Genomic DNA, 22,744 nt, shown 5'->3' with positions numbered 1-22,744 from the left:
CCTATGCCCCATGCACATAATTTCCCCTTTCTGTTACCTTCCTGTGTCCAGATTTTCCCTATCTTCCTCTTCCATACCAGTGTGTCTCTTCTTTTCAACCCCATCTAGCTTTTTTCCCTCTTTCTTCCCCCACCCCTGCTTCTAGCATCTGGCTCACCTGCCTGTCCTTCCCTTTATTTCCCGCTGTGGGTTTTTCTTTCCGTCTTCATCCCCTTGGCCCAGAATCCTTTTCCCTTTCACTCCCTCCTTCCAATTTGAGCCGCGAGCGATCGCACGGTCCCCGCAGCCACAACCCGCCTGCCCAATCGATCCTAGTGTTTAGCCAGCTCTCTCCCTTCTCCTCACCTTAGTTTGTAGGCATTCTTTTTCGGCGACCTGCACGCTTTCCCAAAGAGCCGCGCACGCGCGGCTGCTCAGTGTTGAATCTTCTGCTCTGCTGCAACTTCCTGTTTCCGGTTGCATCAGAGCAGAAGATCGAAATTGAGCAGCAGCGGGTGCGCGGCTCTCTGATAGTGTGCGGGTCGCCGAAAAAGAAAACCTACAAACTAAGGTGAGGAGAAGGGAGAGAGCTGGCTAATCACTAGGATCGATTGGGCAGGCGGGTGTGGGCTGCGGGGACCGCGCGATTCTTCATGCCTCACTGCGGGGACAAGACCATTCACCGCCCCACGGGCGGTGAATGGCCTTGTCCCCGTCGCCGCAGCGACTGCTAGTTTTCGTTCCCCGTTTCGGCGGGTGACCCGCGGCTAAAATGCGGTGGCCGCGGGTAAACCGCCACCCTGTCATTCTCTACTCTGCCTCCACCTCCTTCCTCAGTTGGCTGTGCCTCAGCTCTGCAGTCTTTTCCTTCTGAATGCGAGACTAAAGCTGTCTTCTGATCTGCTCTGAGATCATCTTTTTTTATTTTGGGGGTTTTAAAATTGAATTTTGAGGCTTTCAGTGCTGCAGAGGTTCCCGGGACAGCTCTGACTGAGAAGATAGGCTCCCAGTGCAGAGGTCTGATGCAAGTGGGATTACTCTTTGTGGTCCCTGAGCCTGAAATCCAAATAGTGCAAGCTGGCCCTGTATTACATGGCACCTGCCTAGCCAGCTTGCACTATTTGGATTTCAGGCTCAGGGACCATTCTCTTGGGAGCTCTGCTTACATCTGATTTACGATCGATAATTTATCTACTTCAGTAGGAAAGAAAACAGTTAAAAATATATATATATTTTTCAATATAGTCCCCTGATAGCTCCGTATACTTCAGTTTTCCTGCAACGACTAACCCCTTTGAAAGGAATTCTGTTTGCCCATTAAACCAGGATGTCTCAGCTTCCTTGACGTCTTCACCACTTTAAAACCTCTGTCTATGGAGAAATTTCTTCAAAACTCAGAACAAGAAATAATCTGAGGGAGTCAGATCAGGACTTTAGGGTGGATTATTCAGCTGCTGAAATCCACCTTCTCGGATGGCAGCCTGTGATTGTCATGACGTGTGTGCATTGTCATGAAAAAGCAGCACACCTGCTGTGAGCATCTTGATTGCTTTGCCACAGTCGGTCATTGTGTTTGAGGAACTCTCCCCGGTTATGGTTGTCATGTATGGCATGAACTCCAGAAGCAAAAGTCCTTCATCATCCCAGAAGACAGTTGCCATGACTTTGTCTGCAGATTTTTCTGTCTTGAACTTTTTTGGGGTGGGGGATGACTCGTGCTTCTACTGTATTGATTCCATTTTGGACTCGGGATATCTGTAATAAAACCAAGTCTCATCTCCAGTCACCAAACAATGAAAAAATGCACTTGTTCTTCACGGAACATCTCGGCCTTCTGACATGGAAGATGGATCCCATCTTGTACTAAATTTGGACATGCCCCACTTTTCATGAATTATTTTCCAAACTGTACCTGCCAAGATGCCCATTTCTTCAGCTATTCAAGAAACTTTAATTTGTTTGTCTGATAAAATTAAATCCTCAACTTTCTTGCACCTTTCAGTGGAAGTTGCTTCTAAAGACCGCCAGTGTGAGTGTCATCTTCAGTGGACTCTCTACTACACTTAAACTGCTTGTTCTAAAATTTTACTTTGTTGAATGATGGGACCTAAGTGGAAAATCAGGGTGGTGGTCTGAAGATTGCATTTGTGATGTTAATTTTTTTGGACTTTTTGGCATTTTTTGATTTAGCTTCACTGGGTGTTTTTTACCATAAAACTGCTGCCACAATGGCCATCTTGGATTTCCCAATTTGGAATTAAAAGCCTTTAACTGCCTCAGTACCCGTCAAATTTGCTTAAAATCAATATGGATGGACTCCTCTTGCCTTGGTATGTTGGATTCATGACATATTTGTGATGGATGGCAAGCTGAGGAGCGTTGTGCTCCACATGCCATGGGGCATGGGGGGGCGGAGCCATGGGCTTAGCCTCCTCTGACCTCTCTAGGGCAATGGAGTCCCAGTCAGCTTGATTTGGTAGGTCAGAAGTCCTTAGACCCCTTGTTTAGCGACCTGGTGTCTATGGTAAAACGTTATTGTGCGGACACCGCTAAATTGGCAGAGAACCCAAGGGAGTCCCCCAGATTTTACTCCAGATTTGTTGAGCCTGATGTTTGAGGCCTATCTGAATTATTAGGGCCAGGCTTTGTCATCAGGGATTTGTCTGTGGCCCTGAAGTCCAGTCAGAAAAGGTCTAGAAAGATTGGTGCTCAGAATCTATTCCTCTCTCAGTGGATCCTCAGGGTTGGAGGATAACAGAATCTCAGGCTGGGACATCTGATCAGGATACAATTGTAGTCCTGGAACAGGGAGATGATCCGACAGTCTGCCGTCTATTTAAACTGGCGGCTGTGATGGAGATCATAACGGAGGTGCTGCAGGAATTAAAATTAGATTCACCACAGCTCTTGACTTCTCAAAGCTCTGATAATTGATCTGAGGCTCAGACAGCATACTTTCCCATGCATCTAGTTATTGCGGTTATGCTTGAGGAGTAGTGGGATGCCTCGGAGAGTTCCCTGAAGGTGGCCAAGTTTTACTAGGTAGATCCGGAATTTCAGCAACTGTTTGTGACTTTTAAGGTGGATTTGTTGGTGCAGGCCACCAAGTAAATGTCTCTGCCCATTGAAGGGGGAGTGATTCTAAAGGATGCTTAGGATCGCAGAGTAGACTTAATCCTAAAAAGGCAGTTTGAGGCTTTGACGTTGGGACTGAAGGCGGCAGCGGCGAGTTGTCACATGCACCTGCCATGATAGATTACACCTGTCCTCAGCCATGGACAGTGAAGTTTGTCCCCAGTGGATACTTGCAGAGATAGATTACAGAGCTGATATTCTTTATGATTTGTTCAGGACCATGAGCAAAGTTTCAGCTTATTCCATATCCACCCACAGGATGCTTTGGATAAGGCAGTGTGCAGGAGATTTCAGCTTCCAAGGCTACTTTGAGCAGGCTACCGTTCAAGGGTCAAATGCTCTTTGGCAAGGGTTTGAAAGATCTTACACCCAGTGTAACAGATCATTGCCCTAAGTCACTGCCAGATAGTAGGCCATGCCCCCCTCCTCCCCCCGAGAAGCTGTCGATGGTCGCAGCCTGTACGAACAGCATAGTACCTCCCCCAGCAGTGCCAAAATCGAGCCCTGGGGGAGGGAGCCATAGATGTGGTCAGTGGGAGCGGCGAAGTCATGCTGGCAGGCTGAGGGTGTCGCAATGAAAAGTAGTCATTTTTGTCACTGCTGACTAGAAATCTTCTCAGCCCTAGTGTCCATTGTTAAGTCTTTGATGTGAAAGAGACAAAAGGCTGACTCCTGATAAGAACATAAGAATTGCCATCTCCGGATCAGACCCTAGGTCCATCAAGTCCGGTGATCCGCACACACGGAGGCCCTGCCAGGTGTACCCTGGCATAGTTTTAGTCCCCATATCATTCTATGCTTCTCATAAGAAGATGTGCATCTAGTTTACCTTCACCCGTATCACTCTATGCCACTCATAAGGAGATGTACATCTAGTTTACCCTTAAATCCTAGAAAGGTAGATTCCGCAATTACCTCTTCTGGGAGAGCATTCCAGGTGTCCACCACTCGCTGCTTGAAACAGAACCTCCTGATATTTGTCCTGGACCTGTCCCCCCTCAGCTTCAGTCCGTGCCCTCTTGTCCGTGTCACATTGGACATTGTAAATAACTGTTTTTCCTGCTCTATTTTGTCGATTCCTTTCAGTATTTTGAAAGTCTCGATCAGATCCCCTCACAGTCTCTTCTACCCAAGGGAGAACAACCCCAGTCCCTTAAGTCGTTCCTCATAATCCAGGTTCTCCATACCTTTCATTAGCTTTGTTGCTCGTCTCTGCACCCTCTCCAGCAGTTTTATATCCTTCTTTAGGTATGGAGACCAATGTTGGTTCTTTTGTTGGTTACTGTCTTTTGTTGTTGTTTTTTTTTTTGTTTTTTTAAGGGCTCTTGAGCTTGCTAAGTAGAAAAATAGTAATTGTAGAAATTAGCTAAGAAAAAAAGCTGTATATCAACGGGAGGAACCACTTTTGCCATGGGAGAGCACCGGCACACAGGAACACCGACAAGCATGACTACATCTCCCTTGCTTGTCTGAAGAAATCTGGATAAAATGCCAATGAAATTTCTCCACTTGAGCTCTAAAACATGATATCCCTGCGACTTGTACTTTGAGAGACCCAACAACCAGTCCCTTTTCGAGACTTTCTGGAGAAAAGCTAGGACCGTGGGTTACGCGGAGCCTGTAAGGCTCCTCATTCCAAATGACAGACCTGTCTCTCTCCTACAGAGAGTGGTTCAACATCACAACAGATGTAGTGAGTCTTAGATGTTTGAGACAGTTGTTTGCCTCCCCTATCACAGATTTTCTGCGGTGCTCTTGATGCGTCATGTACTTCAGAGCATCAGGGCAGTGTCCCTGTTTCTAGAGGCCATAAATCAGTAGTGCCAAAAAGTGGAGGTGGGAGGGCTTATTTTGGCTGGTGCTAGAACTGAAACATGTCAGGTTTCTGCGAGTTAGTCTGTTCTGCATTGAAACCTTACATTCAGTGATTGCCATAGTCCAGTCGGGGGGGGGGGGGGGGGGGGAGGGGGGCGTGTCTCATGTCTTTGGACTTCACAGAGGCTTACCTGTATATTTTAATTTGATTACCTCACTGGCATTTCTTCCGCTTGAGTCATCTTTTTCAGTTCACTGTGATGCTCTTTGGCCTCTCTGCAGCTCCGAAGACCTTCTCAAAGGCCATGGTGGTATAAGTGGCTTTCTTGCACAGGGAGGAGATTGGGGTTCACCCTTAACTAGATGACTGGTTAAATAGAGTGTCCTCGGTTCAGGACAGCTGTCAAGTCACTGACAGAGTGATCTCTGTTCTCTAATTCCTTGGCTGGGCGGTAAATGCTGCCAAAAGTCACGTGGAACTTGCTCAGATTCTCAAGTATCTGGAGGCGGTGTTTCATTCGGCCAGCGGGTATGTCCGCTTTCCTGAGGCTTGGTGGATCAAGCTTCAGTCTCAGATCTGGCAGTTATTGTCTAATCCCAGACGAGCGGTTACGCACAAGAGCTTAGTTCCATGGCAGCGACACTGGACATGGTACTGTGGCAAGGACCCACATGAGGCTTCTGTAGCATCCCGTCCTGCCCTGGTAGTCTCCAGGGTCACGGGATTTGTGTTGAGTTGGATGTTGGCAGCCAAGGCCAGTGTGTCCTGGAGGTTCTTTCTAGTCAATCTGTCAAGGAGTGACGTTGGATGGTGGTAGTGCGGTTGCCAGTCTGAAGGGCTGGGGGGCCTATTGTCTCCACCTCAACACCCAGGGCATATGGAATCTGGTGGAGTTGAAGTGGTCGATTAATTGCCTGGAGTTAGGAGCCTTTGGGACCCTCCTTAAAGACACCTAGTCCAGGTCTTGTCAGACAGTGTGACAGCAGTGGCTTATGTCAACAGGCTGGCAAACACAGTGACTAGATAATGGAGGAAGCCCTCCTGCTATTTCAGTAGGCGGAGAGAAATGTGTGCCTTCTTTCAGTGGCACACATTGCAGAAGCTCTGAATGTGACAGCGGACTTTGTCACACCCCTCTTCATCATGCGGAGTGGGATTTGTCCCCCATCTGCATTTTTTTTCTAGTGATGCAAAGGTGGGATGGTCTGACCCTGGGTCCCATGGCATAACGTGCCAATACAAAGGTTCCCAGGTTTTTCAACAGGGGAAGGGAGTATGGGTTAGAAGGACTGGCCAATGGAAGAGCTGCTATATGTTTTTCCATCTTGGCACCTGATCATCAGAGTGCTGTACAGAATTGGTCGTCGCCTGGGTTGGGCAATTCTCATCACTCCAGACTTGCCATGGATATCTTGGTATGCGGACTTGATTTGCTTGTTGATGAAGGATTCTCTGTGCTCTGCCGTCATTAGATCTTCGATCTGTCCCGTGGCCTGGCTCTTGAGCAGGCACGTTTTAAGGAAGAGAGGATATTCTGGTTTGGTGATAGCAGTCTTGTTGCAATCTAGGAAGTGGTCTACATTAACAGCATTTATCAGAGTATGGTGTGTGTTCAAATCTGGTGTTTTTGACATGCGATTGAGCCAATGAGCTCTTCCCTTGCCACAGATCTTAGCCTTCTTACAAGAAGACTTTGCAAAAGGGTTTGCGGCTAATTCGCTTTAGATATAAGTTGTGGCTTTGACTTGTTTTGGTGGCCATCTGCAGAACTATTCTTTGGTGGCCACCTGAACATTGTCAGGTTTTTGAAAGGAATGGATTGATTGAAACCTCTGGTGTGCCCTTGTCCTGAATGGAGTTTTTAATCTGGTGCTTCGGTCATTGCAGAGAGCGCTTTTCGAGCTGCTCCAGCTGGCTACATTGATAGATCTTGCTGTGAAGGCAGTGTTATCTGGTGGTCATTGCTTCAGGCCCTCTTGTTGTGATCCATTTCTGTGTTTTTATGGAGGCTGGGGTTACAGTTCATCCCATCCCTTCCTTTCTGCCTAAGATGGTCACCAATTTTCATTTGAATCAGCTGTTATTCCTTCCATCCTTTTGGGAAGATGTTTATCCTAGCCAGTTTTCAGTTACACCTTTATGAATATTCACAGAGTATTGTTGTGGTATCTACGTGTTGGAAATTAATTCAGTCATTCAGATCATATGTTTGTTCTCTTCGGAGGTCCTTCTAAAGCAGTGGTTCCCAATCCTGTCCTAGAGGACCACCAGCCAGTTGGGTTTTCGGGATAGCCCTAATGAATATGCATGAGAGATATATTTGCATATAATGGAGATGATAAGCATATAAATCTGTCCCATGCATATTCATTAGGGTTATCCTGAGAACCTGACTGACTGGTGGTCCTTCAGAAGAGGGTTCTAAAGGCATGGTGGCCTCTAAGGTGACAGCTTGGTGGATCTAGAAAGCAGTTTTGTTAGCCTATATCTTGACTTTGCCTTTGTTACTCAGAGTAGAGAATCACACGGGGAAAAAATCTGTCCTCGTCACCGGACCACTGTCCCCGCCATCCCCTTCATGTCCCCGTAGCATCCACCCTTCCCTCTCGCCACCTCATTGCCCTTTGGCACCCTTCGTGCGGTTCGTGCATCTCCCTCCCTCCCTCCCTCTTACCTTCGCGGCGTGTTTTAAAGTTTGAGTAGCTTGTTGAAAGCCGCCGGAGTGTTCGTGCAGTCGCATGCGTGTGTGGGCGGAAGCTTCTATGACGCAACTGGAAGTTGCGTCAGAGGAGAAGCTGCTGCCCACATATGCATGCAACTGCACGTTCGCTCCGGCGGCTTTCAACAAGTCTCAAACCTTAAAACACGCTGCGAAGGTAAGGGGGAGGGAGGGAGATAGATTCAGGGAAGGAGGGAGGGGGCCGTGTGCGTTCCCTCCCTTAACAGCGGGAATAAGGCCATTCACCGCTCCATGGGATGGTGGATGGCCTTGTCTCCGTACCTGCGGTGAGCAGCTTTCCTCCCTCCACCATTTTGGCTGGTTACCCACGGCTAGCCACAGGTAACATCCACCGTGTCATTCTCTAACTCAGAGCGCAGAAGACTCGGGTATTGGCTATTTCATCAGCCGAGGTATGTGCCTTTTAGTTGGAAGAAATTTGTCGATCAGCCATATGGTCCTCTTTGCATGCTTTTGCTAATTAGGTCCAACAGCTTTCTGCTGTATTGTCTGATTCCCACCTAGTTTAAGTTAAGGGCTGTTTTGCTACATCCCATTCATCTGGATTTGTCTGTTGCTGATGACTGGGAACATAAAATTGTGTCTTACTTGATAATTATCTTTCCCTTAGTCTTGGCAGATGAATCCAGGATCCTGCCCTACTGCACTGGGTAGGAGGTGGGGGGGGGGGGGGGTCCTTCTGTCTGTTTCTGTGCCTTTGTATATAATTGCTAATTTCAGGGACTCCTGGAAATTGTTCTGGTTTGTAGGCTTAGTGGGAGTCCTGTTTGTTGTTACCTCCTATTTCTGTGTTAGAAGAAATACTTGGTAACTAAGGAACATCTGATGATAAATTAGTGCTCTCTCTCTCTATGCCTGCTGCTGGATTGTTCTGCTGAGATTAAGGGAAAGAAAATGATCAGATTAAGCAATTTTACGTTCTTGCCGCCCTCCCATATAGACTATGTTTTGATATAATGTTAAAATTAATAAATAGCCAGTATTTTCCCCACTATCAACCAAGGCTGTGGAGTCAGTAAAAATGTACCAAGTCTGACTCCAGCTTCAAAATAAAACTGACTTAACCATGTGTTTTAATATTGTGTCTTTTTATTGAGATGGATAAAAATCAATGATTTTAAAAAATTAAAAATTGGATTATTTCAATCAGAATGCTTTTTTGAGGAAAAATCTATCTAGTTTTCTGTTTAAGATAATTTTTTTAAAATCTTTATTAAGTTTCAATTTTTTATGACAATAATAATCATATGAAATCAACAGTATCCAACTAATATGAATAAAAAGGGAATATAATAACAAAGTAAATTAGATAAGTTCCACTGTTTGTTAGTCCACAATAATATAAAGGAGAAGTTCCAAAAAGATCGAAGACTATTTTATTCCCTCATTTATTAAGGAAAATAATGGTAGCCTGAACTGGACCTGAACTAAACTTCTTGAGCATTCATTCCTGAATATTGACAGGGGTACTTGCAGACCTTGCCTCATTTTCTAGAATAAATCTCGTCAACTATGTAGAATCAAAAAAAGTGTATCTGGCACCCTTGAAATTAATCAAACATTTTCAAGGGAACCTTAATACAAAAGTAGCTCCCAGTTTCAAAACCTGGGGTCTCAAAAGCAAAAATTGCTTCCTTTTTTTTTTTGAGTTAATTTAGATACATCAGGGTACATTCTTATTTTTTGATTCAGAAACAAAACATCTTTGTATTTAAAAAAACAGCTTCAATAACCAATCTCTATCTGAATCTAAAGCTAATTGGACAAATAATGTAGCTAATGTAATCTGTTCTGAATCTGATTTTTCTATTAAGTTAGTCAAGTCCAATAGGTTTAATTCGGGTTCCTGGTGATATTCCAGAGTTTTCTTCTTTCCCAAGGAAATATAATAAATTTTGGAAATAGATGGAAAAGAATTCTGTGGGATTTTCAGAATCTCTGAAAGATATCGTTTAAACATGTCCATTGGTGAAGTAGTTATTAATTTGGGAAAGTTAATCAGCCTTAAATTTTGTCTCCGTCTGATATTTTCCAAGCCTTTCATCTTGGAATTAATATTACCATTTTCTTTCATTAGGAGCTGATTTTGTGTTCCAAGAATTTCCAATTTTTTCTCTTGTTCAGTTGATTTTTTTCTCTAATTTGTCCACCTTTTGTAGTTTTCTGTTTAAGATAAATTATTGTCCAAAAGTTATTCATCATGAAATAAGGATTCGTTTTTAATTATGTAGCACAAGGCTGTGTTAAATTTTTTTGGTAATGAATTCCATTAATTCATTCATGATGTCACGGGCAATTTTTCTATCTAGAAGATATCACACATGCTTGGTTTTGCATTTCTCAAAACTGAATTTGTCTGCAGAGATAACATGCTGCTTCTTCATAACAAAAATGTCATACAAAGTTGAGAAAAAGACATTAGCCCCATTGTTCTTTTACAAATCGATAATCAACCCCTTACCTCTTAAGTGCCAACTTTATAAATCTGCACAAGGAGCCAAGTGTGAGGAGGGAGGAACAATCAGTAAAAATGAAAGTGAAACCTTTTGAGAATTAAGTACAAATCTTGGGATTTGTTTGTATAGCCTGAGGTTTATCATATAGGTTTTTCCAAGGAGAGAATAATGGCAGCAGGCCATAAGAGACCCAGTTTGGAAATATTTTAATGAAGTTGGGTAAAGCAGGTATGCATTCAAAATGCAAACACTGCAACAAAGAAATGCAAGGCCTGGTGGCCTGAATGAAACAACATCATGAGAAGTGCTTTGATGAACATGACAAAAGGAACATGTTTGAAGAGGCAGGATATTCAGGTTGGTAAATGTTTTGCTTTCATCATGTTTCTTAAAGACTGTCTTGAGGTATATTTGAGCAAACATATATATATATTTTTATTAGTGCATGTGCTGCCATTTTGATTCAGTTATTATGAAGAATTAAAAAGTTGAAACAAGCAAATATTCTGAGTGGCAGTGAATGCAATGAGTAATACTAAATAAGCAGATATGGTATCAGAAATAAAATAACAGCATTGACTTTTTTTGTTTAGGAGAATCTATCATCAACCTAAAAGATTCTGGAAACTATCCATCTTCGAGACCATGATCCTCCGGTTCTGCAGTTTCAGAGCTAGCTGACTATGATAGTGTTTCTGTCACATCATATACATCACATAACCACAGTATATCACCTAAAAGAAAGTAAAAAAATCTGACCATCCAGGAACCAGTTTGTGATTTAATCTCCCCCCCCCCCAGCAGATTAGAAAAAGATAGTTGATGAAAAAATTGCCCAATTTGTTTGTGCAACAGACTCTTCTTTCTGTCTAAAAACCCATATTTCATTACTGTGGTTCAGTCACTGAGACCAAGATACAGTCCACCTAGCAGAGCAAATGTTGCAGGGAAACTGCTGGATAAAGTGTATGAGAGAGAAATGTGCAACAGGTTTAACCTAAATCTTAATGGGTGGAGTGATGTCCACAATGATCCTGTTGTATGTACTTGTATAACAACAGAAGAAGGAAACATCTATCTTGCAGAAATAATTTCACAAAATGCACATACAGCAGAATACTTACAGAAAGTAGCAGCAAATATATCCAAGATGAGAAGCAATTTTGAAGAGCATGAAGAGAATATCGAGCTGCTAATATAGTTTCTGTGCTCATTTGCAAGATTTCACGGTCCCCAGAAATAAAGACTAATGTTGTTGAAATTGCTAAATACTTACTTAACAATCATTTTACAACAGCAGCTCCGAAAAAATGGGTGGAACCAAGCTAACACTCAGGATGTTAGATGAAACTTTGTAGTGGCCTGTTTTGAGCAGGATATCAAGAACTCTTAGGAAGAGGAGGAGAATAGTGGATGCTGCGAATGAGCAGACTGGATGGGCCATTTGGCTTTTATCTGCCATTATGTTTCTAACTGGCCTATTCTGATGACAGTTTGTGAACAAAATCAAGAGAATATAGACGGCACTGTTAAAGCCAAAATCCTCAACAATGGACTTAAGATAAATGTTGAAGATATGCTGAGAATCCTGAAACCCATATCTGAAGCTTTAAACAAAATACAGAAAAATAGCTGTTTTATTGCTGATGGAAGGAACAGAGTGAGCACTTAAAAACAGAACTGCATAATGACAATTAAATTACAAGCACTAAAAGAAAAAAAAGGGACACATCACTCTGTCCAGCTCATTTTCTTGCAAATATTGTCAGTAACCAGGGTCAAACCTTAAGTGCTGAAGAAGAGGAGTTAGCTATAACATGGGTATCTAGGAACCATCCATCTGTAATGGCAGCTATAATAAACTTCAAGATTCAACCATTTTAAAGAAAGTCATACCAGAAGCACTCGGATTTAGGTGCTGTTGAAGTAATGATTTTACTTTTAACAGTATTAGCTGCTTCTGCTGGCGAAGAAAGAATATTCTCTTCCTTTGGACTCATTCATTCTAAATTGAGAAATCATATGGGAACCGATGAAGCAGGAAAGCTTGTTTTTTTTCTTTTCCAGATTATAAACAAAGAAAAAGATGAAGATGAGTGAGCTACAAAAGACATTATTTTAAGTTTTTCATGTGTGGACCTGGCTGATCATCTTTTTTTTTTTTTTTTTTAAGATATTTTGTTTAAATCAGTTAACATGTATGTTTAAGCAAATACAAAAATACATATGCTATAATGTTATTGTTTTGGTTAAATAAAACTATTTAAACTGTTACGGTAATTATTTTTCTCCTTTCAAATGAGATTACATTACATTACATCAGTGATTTCTATTCCACCTTTACCTTGCAGTTCAAGGCGGATTACATAAGAATTATGATCTTAAGAAGTACATATTGATAAGATATTAAGAAGTACTTAAGGAGTACCAGTTTGAACATTTTCTAATTTGTTAAGGAGTAGTTGGTAATGCAGGAGGAATTTGGAACATTATTAGTTGTGTTATATTGGTTTGATGTATTTTTTGAAGAGTAGGGTTTTTTTTATTTTTTGAAGTTTTTGTAGTCTGTGGTCGAACTCAGCAGGTTGGTGAGTTGTCGGTCCAGTTTCGCTGCTCTAGTGGCCAGTAGGTTGTCATACATTTTTCTTCGTTTGACATTTTTGGTTGGCGGGTGTGTGAATCTTGTGTGGGTTCTCCTGTGTCTGTTTGAGGTTGAATGAGTTAGTCGATTGTTCCAGTAGGTAGGGCTGTTTCCGTTTATAGCTTTGAATAGTAGGCAATGGAATTTGAAGTGTATTCTGGCTTGTATTGGGAGCCAGTGTGAGTCGTGGTATGCCTCTGTGATGTGGTGGTATTTTTTCAACGAATAGATAAGTCTTAGGGATGTGTTTTGTATTGTTTGAAGTATAATAGGGAAAGGGATTGGGACTTGTAGACCACTTTTTTTTGTAGTTTTACAACCGCACTCAAAGTGGTTTATATACAGGTACTTCAAGCATTTTCCTTCTCTGTCCCAGTGGGCTCACTATCTATCTAATGTACCTGGGCAGGTACACTATCTATCTTATGTACCTGTGGAGGATTAAGTGACTTGCCCAGGGTCACAAGGAACAGTGTGCAGGGTTTGAACCCACAACCTCAGGGTGCTGAGGCTGTAGCTCTTAACTACTACCCCACTCTCTCATAATACTAATGATACTAATGAAACACCTTATAAGCATTCATTGTAATATTCAACTAACATAGATATGATGCTAATGCTTTTCTACAATACAACTTACCATGTAGCTGAGGGGCTAAGTGCAAATATATACTGTAGATGGAGACTAGATGGGTAGCATAGAGTCAGTTGGGATAAATAGATGTGTGGCTAAATTCGAGGCAAGATCTTTATTCCGTTAAACAAGATATTAGGAACTGGTCTAAGTTGCAGTGTTTGTAGCTAGGTAGTGCAGGTACAGAATACTACTATTAATTATTTCTGTAGCGCTACCAGACATATGCTGCGCTGTACAGAGCCACAAAGAAGAAAACAGTCCCTTTTCGAAAGAGCTTACAATCGAAACATCCAGGTCAGACAAACAGGAAGTCATGGATACGGTTAACGGAAACTGGTTTGGAGGGCGGAGGAGTAGGGTTAAGGATTGAAAGCTATATCAAAAAGGTGGGTTTTCAGTCTGCTTTTAAACAAGGGAAGGGACTTGACAGATAAACTCGGGTAATTTATTCCAGTCATAGGGGGCAGCTAGATGAAAGGAACAAAGTCTGGAATTGACCGTGGAGGAGAAGGATAAAGCAAAAACAGCTTATCTGAGGAACAGATATGGTCAGTTACCATTTATATTAAAGGCTTGGGAGAAAAGCCAGACTTTCACCTGGAGTTGGAGTTGAAGTTCTAGTGTGCTGGTTCCACAGCCCTAGTATCAACCAGTTACTTTAATTAATCTTAGATCTCACTGACCTTCCTCAGCAGTCTCAAAGACCCACAGATATTGACTTAAGAAGAATGATTGAGGCAGTATTTCATGGTGTCGAACTATTTTCACTCTATTCCTGGTTTTTACAGTGCCTCAAGTGATAACATTCATTCCTCTGCTCTGTAGTTTTTGAATAACTTTATCCCAGAGTTCTTTCAAAAGCTCCGTGTTAAGTCTTTGCTTCACAGATTTGCTTCATACCACAGAAATGGCTTGATTTCTTTGTAGGACTTTTCAGATGAACTCAGTTAATTGTGATTGGACACAAGTGAGCTGTTTTTAATTTACTCTGGGTCTTGGTCAGGCAGTTTTTAAAAACGGACCTAATTTGGGTTTGCTGTGACAAAAGGTGTGAAGACTTTTATACAGTCAAGATATTTTGGTTCCTATAATTGTTCTTCAGTTGAAAAGAGCCTATGGGTGAGAGGAGGAGGCACTTGCAGGTGGGGCTGCTGCTGTTTGGTGGGGGGAGGGGGATGGTACTGATCCTGATAGAAGTAACTCTTAAGATACCTCTGAGAAAAGTAGTCATGGGATAGGAGCCAATGTGGATTAGGAATTGGTTATTGGACAGAAAACAGAGGGTGGGATTAAATAGTCATTTTTCTCAATGGAGGAGGGTGTATAGCAGGGATCTGTACTGAGACCGATACTATTTAGCATATTTATGAATGATCTGGAAATTGGAATGACAAGTGAGGTGATTACATTTGTGAGTGACACAAAGCTATTCAATGGTATCAAAACACATGAGGACTGTGAAAAGTTGCAGGAAGACATTAGGAAATTGGAAGGCTGGGTGTCCAAATGTCAGATGAAATTTTAATGTGGACAAATGCAAAGTGATACATATTGGGAAGAATAATCCAACTCGTGGAGTTCTGAAAAGTTCTCAGCCCAGCCAAGAAAGGAATGATGTGGAGCTATGAAACTTAGAAGTTATTCTACATATTCTTTCTTAAGTTCAATGCACTTGGCACATCATGTCTGAAGCCTCTGTAACCCTGAAATATTCTCCGCTGCTGCAATCACCTCCAAATCATTCAAAAATTGTTGTCCATTCAAACTCTTTTTAATGTTTGGGAACAGAAAGTAGTCAGATGGAGCAAAATTTTGTGAGTAGAGTGGATGATCTATGCCCTGAAACCCCAACTACATCAAAGCATCTATCATTTTGCCAGCCTCGAGAGCAGGTGCATTGTCTTGCAAAAGGCGAATGCCTTTCTGCAGCTTCCCTCTCCTTTTTTCTTCAATGCAAGTTCCAGTAATATTCTACATTAACTGTTTGGCCCCTTGGAAGATAGTCAGTAATTACAACACCTTCCTGTCTCAAGATCATCATAGTGGTGTAACCATGTTTCACCAAAAGTAACTAGTCATTCCAAAAAGTTGGCACCAGCTCACTGAAAATGCTGCAAGATCAACTTAGACGTATCCACTTGATGTCGTTTCTCGTCAGCATTCAAACATTTGGGCACCCACTTGGCTGGCAGCTTCTGCATACCCAGCTGCATGTGTATTATACACCCACCACATTCCCTGGATATTTGTAATGTCTCAGCAATTGTTTTAGTCAATATTTTGCCGATCTGCCAAAATCGGGTCATGGATATGGTCAACAATTTCAGGAGTTGGCATTGTTTGAAGCCTCTCAGACCTTGCTGCATCTTCAGTCTCAATCTCCATGCTGAAAATTTGCACACCACTTCTTCACTGTGGAGTATGATGGGCAGTTGTCGGTCAGTGTTTGCAGCGTACATTCATGGATTTGCTTGGGAGTTTTCTTCTACAGGAATAGAAACTTCATGATGACTTGGAGTTCCACACTTTGAAAATTCCATGCTTTTCATTGAAATGGTAATGTCAAAACAGCATTACGATTCTGCAACTTTTCAGCTACAGTGACAAAATAATGCTCAGAATTTAGGAAGTTGGTTGGGCTGAGAACTTTTCATCATTCCCTCATGGTTACCATATTCTAGGTTCCACTTTAGGAGTCGACACCAAAGAGAAAGATCTAAGTGTCATTGTAGACACTATGCTGAAATCTTTTGCTCGGTATGTGGCCATGGCAAAAAAAAGCAAATAGGATTCTAGGAATCCTTAGGAAAGGGATGGTAAATAAGACCAAGAATAATGCCTCTGTATTGCATCATGTTGTTCCTCACCTTGATTGTTGGGCACAGTTCTGGTCACTATCTCCAAAAAGATATAGCAGAATTAGAAAAGGTTCAAAGAATGACCAAAGTGATAAAATTGATGGAACTCCCCTCGTAAGAGGAAAGACTTAAAGAGGTTGGGTCTCTTCAACTTGGAAAAGGGACTGCTGAGGAGAGATAAGATTGAGGTCTACAGAATCCTGAGTGGTAGAATGAGTAAGAGTGAGTTGACATTTTTCATCCTTTTTGTAAAAAAAGTACAAAAACCAGAGGACACTCAATGAACTTACTTACCCCTCAATATTCGTGGGTTTGGCACTTGTGACTTTGATTATTCATGATTTCTTTCCCACCCTCAGACTTACTTTTAAAAACCTCTACAACTTACTTAGGGTCAACTCTGACCTTCCTTCTGCCTCCCAGACCCCTCTACAACCTACCTAGGGTTGAATCTGACTTGGCTGCCTCTTGGACTCCTCCACAACTTACTTTTTAACGCCTGGTGGTCTAGCGATGAAGTAGGGCAGGAGCTATCTTTTGTATGCTCCTGCCATGTGCAGAGCCTCAAACAAAAATGGCTGCTGTGAATTCATGCTGTGTCTCATGAGACTACAGTGAAAACACAGCAGTCATTTTTTGTTTGTGGCTGTGCAGAGGACAGGCGTGAACAAAGATCGCTCCTGCCCTGCTTCACCGCTAGATCACCAGGCATTAAAAAGTAAGTTGTCTAGAGGCCCAAGAGGTAGGAAGGAACTGGGGGTGGGTCAGTCGGCTCTAGTTATTTGTGGACCAGCTTTGCCCCTAACCCCTGTGAATATTGAGGGGGAAGTGTACATGGAAATCTTTTTAAAATAAATGGGAGGAAATAATTATTTTACTCAAAGAATAGTGAAGCTATGGATCTCGTTGCCAGAGGTTGTAGTTACAGTACTTAGCGTGGCTGGGTTTAAGAAAGGTTTGGACAAATTTCTGGAGGAAAATTCCATAGTTTGCTATTGAGACATGGAGGAAGTTACTACTTGCCCTGGGATTGATAGCATAGAAAGTTGCTACTACTTGGGTTTCTGCCAGGTACTTGTGATGTGGATTGGCCACTGTGGAAACAGGAAACTGGGCTAGATGGACCATTGGTCTGACCCAGTATTGCTGTTCTTATGTTGTGCCCCTATGCACTGTTCCAAAGCCATGCATAAAGCCCTTCATCTGACATTCTGGATTATTAAGACATTTCTGGTTATCTGACTGCTTGTCAGTCCTGTTTTATGTCATAATCGATCTGTACCTCTCCTAACCTCTTATTTTCATTTCCACTCACATAGACAGAACACCAAAACAGGGATTAGATGATTCTATGAGACGTGCTTCCCCATAGCCTACTTTCTATCCTGCTGCCACCCACCTATTCCTATTGACCCAACTCTTAATGATTCATTATCATTATTGTGAAACCTAGTACCTGAACTACCTGCTTTGTGGTTATGCACTATGACATCTAATGGCCAAACATGGTTGAAGTGTATGCTACCAATTGCTCTAAGGCACTAGCACCCTGTAATTATACATCCTTTGCAATGTGACATCTAATGATTTGAAATGCCACGCTTAGTTTAATTTTATTCTTTCCAGACCAGAAAATGTTTGGGTATTAGTTTTTCCCTTTCCTATACCATGTTCAGAGGGTTTAGAACCACTCTTCAGACAAATAAACTTGCTGCTATAGAAGTATTGGGACCACCCATTCACTCAAAATTTCATATAAAACAAATAAAATATGAAGTCAAAAGAGGTAGAAAAATAGACCTAAATATTCTGGCTCTTCGACTTACAAGGCATCAATTGGAACACATATCATCATAGGTCTGCATTCATTTTGAAAACAGCAGATGAGTGGTGTGTGATATGGGATGAAGCACCTAAAGATCATCCCCTGATGTAGTTTTAATGGGAAATGAAACATGAGTACCCCTGTTGGGAAAAGGATCATGAGAAGATCGCCAGGATAAAGATTTATTGAAAAGGTTGATATAACGATACTTTCTGCACTTCATTGATATTCATTAGGACCTCCTCCTGAAATATTATTACCGGTGTAATGCCATTGTTATATTTTGTAAATGTTTATCTTAATAGCTGTCAAAATTAGAAAGAGAGAGAAGTTTATTATTGTGGACTCCAAGTGATATGTTCATTTGAAAACCAGAAGATATAGACCAAATTATCTGTTATGTGGAGTTTTCTCACAAACCTGTGTTGATATGGGCTTCAATTGACACCTTGTGAGTTGAGGAGTTGAGGAGCCAGAATATTGAGGTCTGTTTTTCTCCATTTTTGTCTTTCTATTTTAATTGTTATATATGAAGTTTTGAGTGAATAATAATTCTTCTATGGCAGCATGTTTATTTGACTGAAGGTTGACTGTATATGGATAACATCTTTGTACACATAAGTTTAGTATTTTCACAGAGGGTTTAGAAAACATAGCATGCTCCATATGCTTTTATCACTTACATTAGACAGCAGAATAAGAGAAATGTTCAAGGGAAAGACTAAAAGTGCTATATTACATATCCAGAAGATTGTTTAAGATGTTAACATACTATTAGGTGAGATAAAATACCATAATGCTAATTTCCAGTGCAATAGGGGATGGTATGCTAAACCATTGGGTTATTCATCTATGCTCGTGAGCATACTGCAGAAAATATCAGTCACAGCTATTCAACTCCTCCTCCTCCATGGTCTCCACTGTGCCCTTCAGTTCTTCCTTGTGAAAGTGAGCCTAAAAGGGTTTTTCTGATCTGCTCTTTCTTTGTTTTGCGGTGTTTTTTTGTCTTGTTCATGGATTTTTTTTGTACGGTGTCTGGGACCCCAGTTCAAAGGGACTGATCTGCCTGCTTGGAGAGGAGTAGACATTTAAGTTTGAAGTTGGCAGGTGTATCCTTCAGGGACTGTACATTATGCCTGCTGAAGATTTATGGAGCTCAGGGTTCTGGGCCCTCTGCACTTGCTCTCTTCCTTTACTTTGTCAGGAGCATGAGCACAGGCTGTTAGGCATCAGTAGTGGTCCTTTGGGGTGCTCAGGATGCTGGCTACACTTTCCCCACTGTGTGTCTTAGTCTTTGGGGGAGAGTGGTAGAGCTTCAGTCTGACTGGCAGCCCAACAATCTCGTCTTGGGAGCTGACTGGCAGCTAGAGACACTTTCGTCTTGAAAAATGTGTTTGACTTTTTCTGCAAGTAGATCTTTGTTCCCCCTTCTCTAAAATCCTATTTTTTGGTCAGCCTTGAAGAATATAGAAGCTGGTTTTGGCACCAAAATGCTGCTGTGGCAGCCATCTTGGATTTACCAATTCCCCCCCTCCCCAAGTTATTCAGCGTCTCCAAAACAACTTGTTTTGCCTCAAAACTGACAGGGATGGAGTCCTCAGACCCCAATACCCTTATTTCATACCTTATTTGCGCTGGATGGGTGGCTGAAGAGTGCCCTTGTGCCATGTTTTATGCGGCATGGGATGGAGGGGCAGGATCTCCGGGCTTAGCCTTTCCACATTCTTCTAGAGCTGGAGAAAGGCAAAGGGTCCCGTTGGGAGGGAGGGGAAGAAACACCTCCTGGAGTCCTGGGACAGCAGTCCCGCATACTATAAGGGCACAGAGGCTTCACAGCCCAAGAAAAGGCGATTGTTCCATCCTAAAGGGGTAAGGGGTTTGAATCAAAAGAAATATGAGAAGATGCAAACTCAGAAGTGCAGGGCTAGACACCCTGGTTCAACCAAGGCCAGAGACCAGGCTACTATAGGTGTTCCCACCTTGGCTCATGATAGACCAGATGATCAACCTAATAGCAAATCACCCTGGAACGGCAGTTCTAGTAGCACCAGATTAGCCCAGGTGCCCATGGTACGTGGATCTCGTATGCCTGCAGGAAGGAACAGTCTCAAACTCCAGGTGCACCCAGACTTGCTCTCTCAGGGCCCGATTGCTCTTGAAGATCTGGAATGCTTTGGTCTTACGACATGATTCTTGAGCACAGCACTAGTCCAAAAATGATATTCAGAAGTAGTCATTAATACTTTTTCCTTAGAGCCAAAAAGCCAATAACGGTTTCAGCCTAAGCTAAGGCATGGGAGAAGTTTCAGTGCTGGTGCAGCAGAGAAAAGTTAGAACTGGAAAAAAGCTCAAATCTCGTACTGTCATTCCTCCAAGAGAGCCTAAACATGGGATTGGCATTGACATCCCTTAAGGTTCAAGAAGCAGGGCTCTCGTGCTTCAGTGGCCAAGAGAAGAGAGCTTCGCTAGCAGCCCATCCAGACATAGTTAAATTCTTTATAGGTATCCTGCTGATCTGGGAATCTTAATAGTCTTAGAAGGACTCACTCAGAACTCCGTATGAGCCCTTATAGGAAGCTTCTCTTTTGGATCATCTATCAGTCAAAGTAGTCTTCTTGGTAGCAGTTACTTCTGCTAGAAGAGTCTCAGAATTTGAGGCTCTGTCATACAGAGAGCCATTCCTCAGGATCACAGAAGCAGGAGTGATCTTGCATACGGTTCCCTCCTTCTTACCGAAAGTTGTCTTGGCATTTCATGTCGACCAAGAGGTTAAACTTCCAACATTTCATCCCACAGGGTCCAGGAAGAAAGACAGGGCCTTAAAGCTCTGATCATCTTTTTGTGTTAACCAGTCAGGCAAGATGAGGCAGACCCGCTTCCAAGGTCACCATCTTTAGATGGATTCATAGAGCATACATTATTTGTGGCAAACAGCTGCCTATCTTATTAAAGGCACATTCAACAAGAGGAGTAGCCTCCTCTTGGGAAGAAGCGAGGGCAATTCCTTCTGAGGAGATTTGTAGATCAGTGACCTTTTCCTTCATACTTTTACCAAATTCTATAGGGCGGTTATAGCAGCACAGGAGGATATTGTTTTTGGGTCCTCAGTACTGCATGCATGCTAATAATCTCTGCCACCCTAGACTTTGGGGACTGCTTAGGTATGTCCCTATGGTTCAGCATACCATCCCTATTGCAGTGGAAAACGTGATTAGGTTTTTAACTTGATAATCTCTTCTAGTAGATAGGGATGGTATACAGAACTGCTGCCCAGCAATTTATGAGGCGCCTGCTTTCTGGCTCAAGCTTAATGGTCAACTTCATAGCTAAGATTTCACTTCCATACTATTGGACTAGGAAGAGACTGTGTATAGGAGTACAAGGGAGAAATGGTTGAGCTCCATAAATGTTCAGGCTGTTTCTTGAAATCATTGAAATCACCCGTGGGGGTGAGGGAATGGAAATAGTATTGATATAGGAATTTATGAATAGTTTCATGAAGATTTTAATATATTTGTATTAGGTGGAAGGGTGGGGATAAAAATATTAGAGCATTAAAGTTATACATTTGTTGTGCTTAGTTTGTAATATCTATATTTGTGATTCATTTGCACAATTGTAGCTTGAAAAATCAATAAAGATTTATTTAAAAAAAAAAAAGAAATCATTGTTCCTCTAAAAGGCTTGTTATTGTTTTAACTACATTACTGTTTCTTCATTGATTGTTTTAACTTAATCCGAGCAGATCAGAAACCTGGTTTTGGGGAATTCCCCCATCTCCTCCTTTCTCCTGGCTTCATCTGTAGGGCTGTCACCAGCCTTGGTACAAACTGAAGGGGGCAGCAGAGACTGTGGCGCGAAGGAGGAGGAATTGAAGAGGTCATTTGCAGCTTTTCTACAGTATGCTCATGAGCACAGATGAATAATCCTATGGTTTAGCCTACCATCCCTGTCTACTGGAAAATATATTATCAAGGTAAGAACCTAATCATTTTTTTCTTTTGTTAAGGAGGAAAAAAAGCAGAAGTAGAAGTCGAAGTCATGAAAGAAAGAGGAGCCGAAGCAAGGAACGTAAACGCAGTAGAGATCGAGAGAGGAAGAAGAGCAGAAGTCGTGAAAGGAAACGTAGCCGTAGTAAAGAACGAAGACGTAGCCGTTCAAGGAGCAGAGATAGACGGTTCAGAGGCCATTACAGAAATCCCTAGTATGTTAAATGTGAATTTGATGCTTTGTTTTTTTTTTCCCCCCCAGATTACTGTCAGATATATTTGCTGCTTTAGTGCTTCATGTGACTCTTCTGAAATTGCATATCTTTTCTTCACGGAAATAATTGAAACCCCAAATATTGTGAAAATTTTTTTATATCTGTAAGTATTTTATTTTAATATTTATTTATTTATTTAGCTGCCTCTTCTAAAATTTATGACAAACTGTCAAAACTGATCGCTGCCTTGGAAAAGGATGACACTTCATTGAATGTTTGGCATGTCAACTTTTCTTTTATTTATGCCAGTTCAGACAAGTGAGTGTGTGCTCGTGCAAGTAGATGGAGATAAAAGTCAGAGTTAATGTAATTTCCCTTATAAGGGTCTGGATTCAGGCCTTCCTCACATTGTGCAGACTGTTGGCACAGCTTTGCAAGCAGAGCTCCTGGGGC

The 22,744-nt window shown here is 42.1% G+C and overlaps 1 protein-coding gene across 5 annotated transcripts in view; it reads left to right on the top strand.

The window, feature by feature from the left end:
• The window catches only part of RBM39 (RNA binding motif protein 39), a 137,933-nt gene that overhangs the window by 21,020 nt on the left and 94,169 nt on the right, over positions 1 to 22,744 (top strand). For 4 of the 5 annotated variants that reach the window (XM_033963389.1, XM_033963393.1, XM_033963391.1 and 1 more), the window contains one exon: positions 22,097 to 22,291. In XM_033963389.1, the coding sequence (XP_033819280.1) occupies positions 22,097 to 22,291 (195 nt within the window). The other variant, XM_033963392.1, reaches the window with a different exon arrangement.

This window comes from Geotrypetes seraphini, chromosome 11 (assembly GCF_902459505.1).
Source record: "Geotrypetes seraphini chromosome 11, aGeoSer1.1, whole genome shotgun sequence".
NCBI lineage: Eukaryota > Metazoa > Chordata > Amphibia > Gymnophiona > Dermophiidae > Geotrypetes > Geotrypetes seraphini.
The sequence above is the reverse complement of the archived record's forward strand: the minus strand, read 5'-3'. Positions and strand labels throughout refer to the sequence as shown.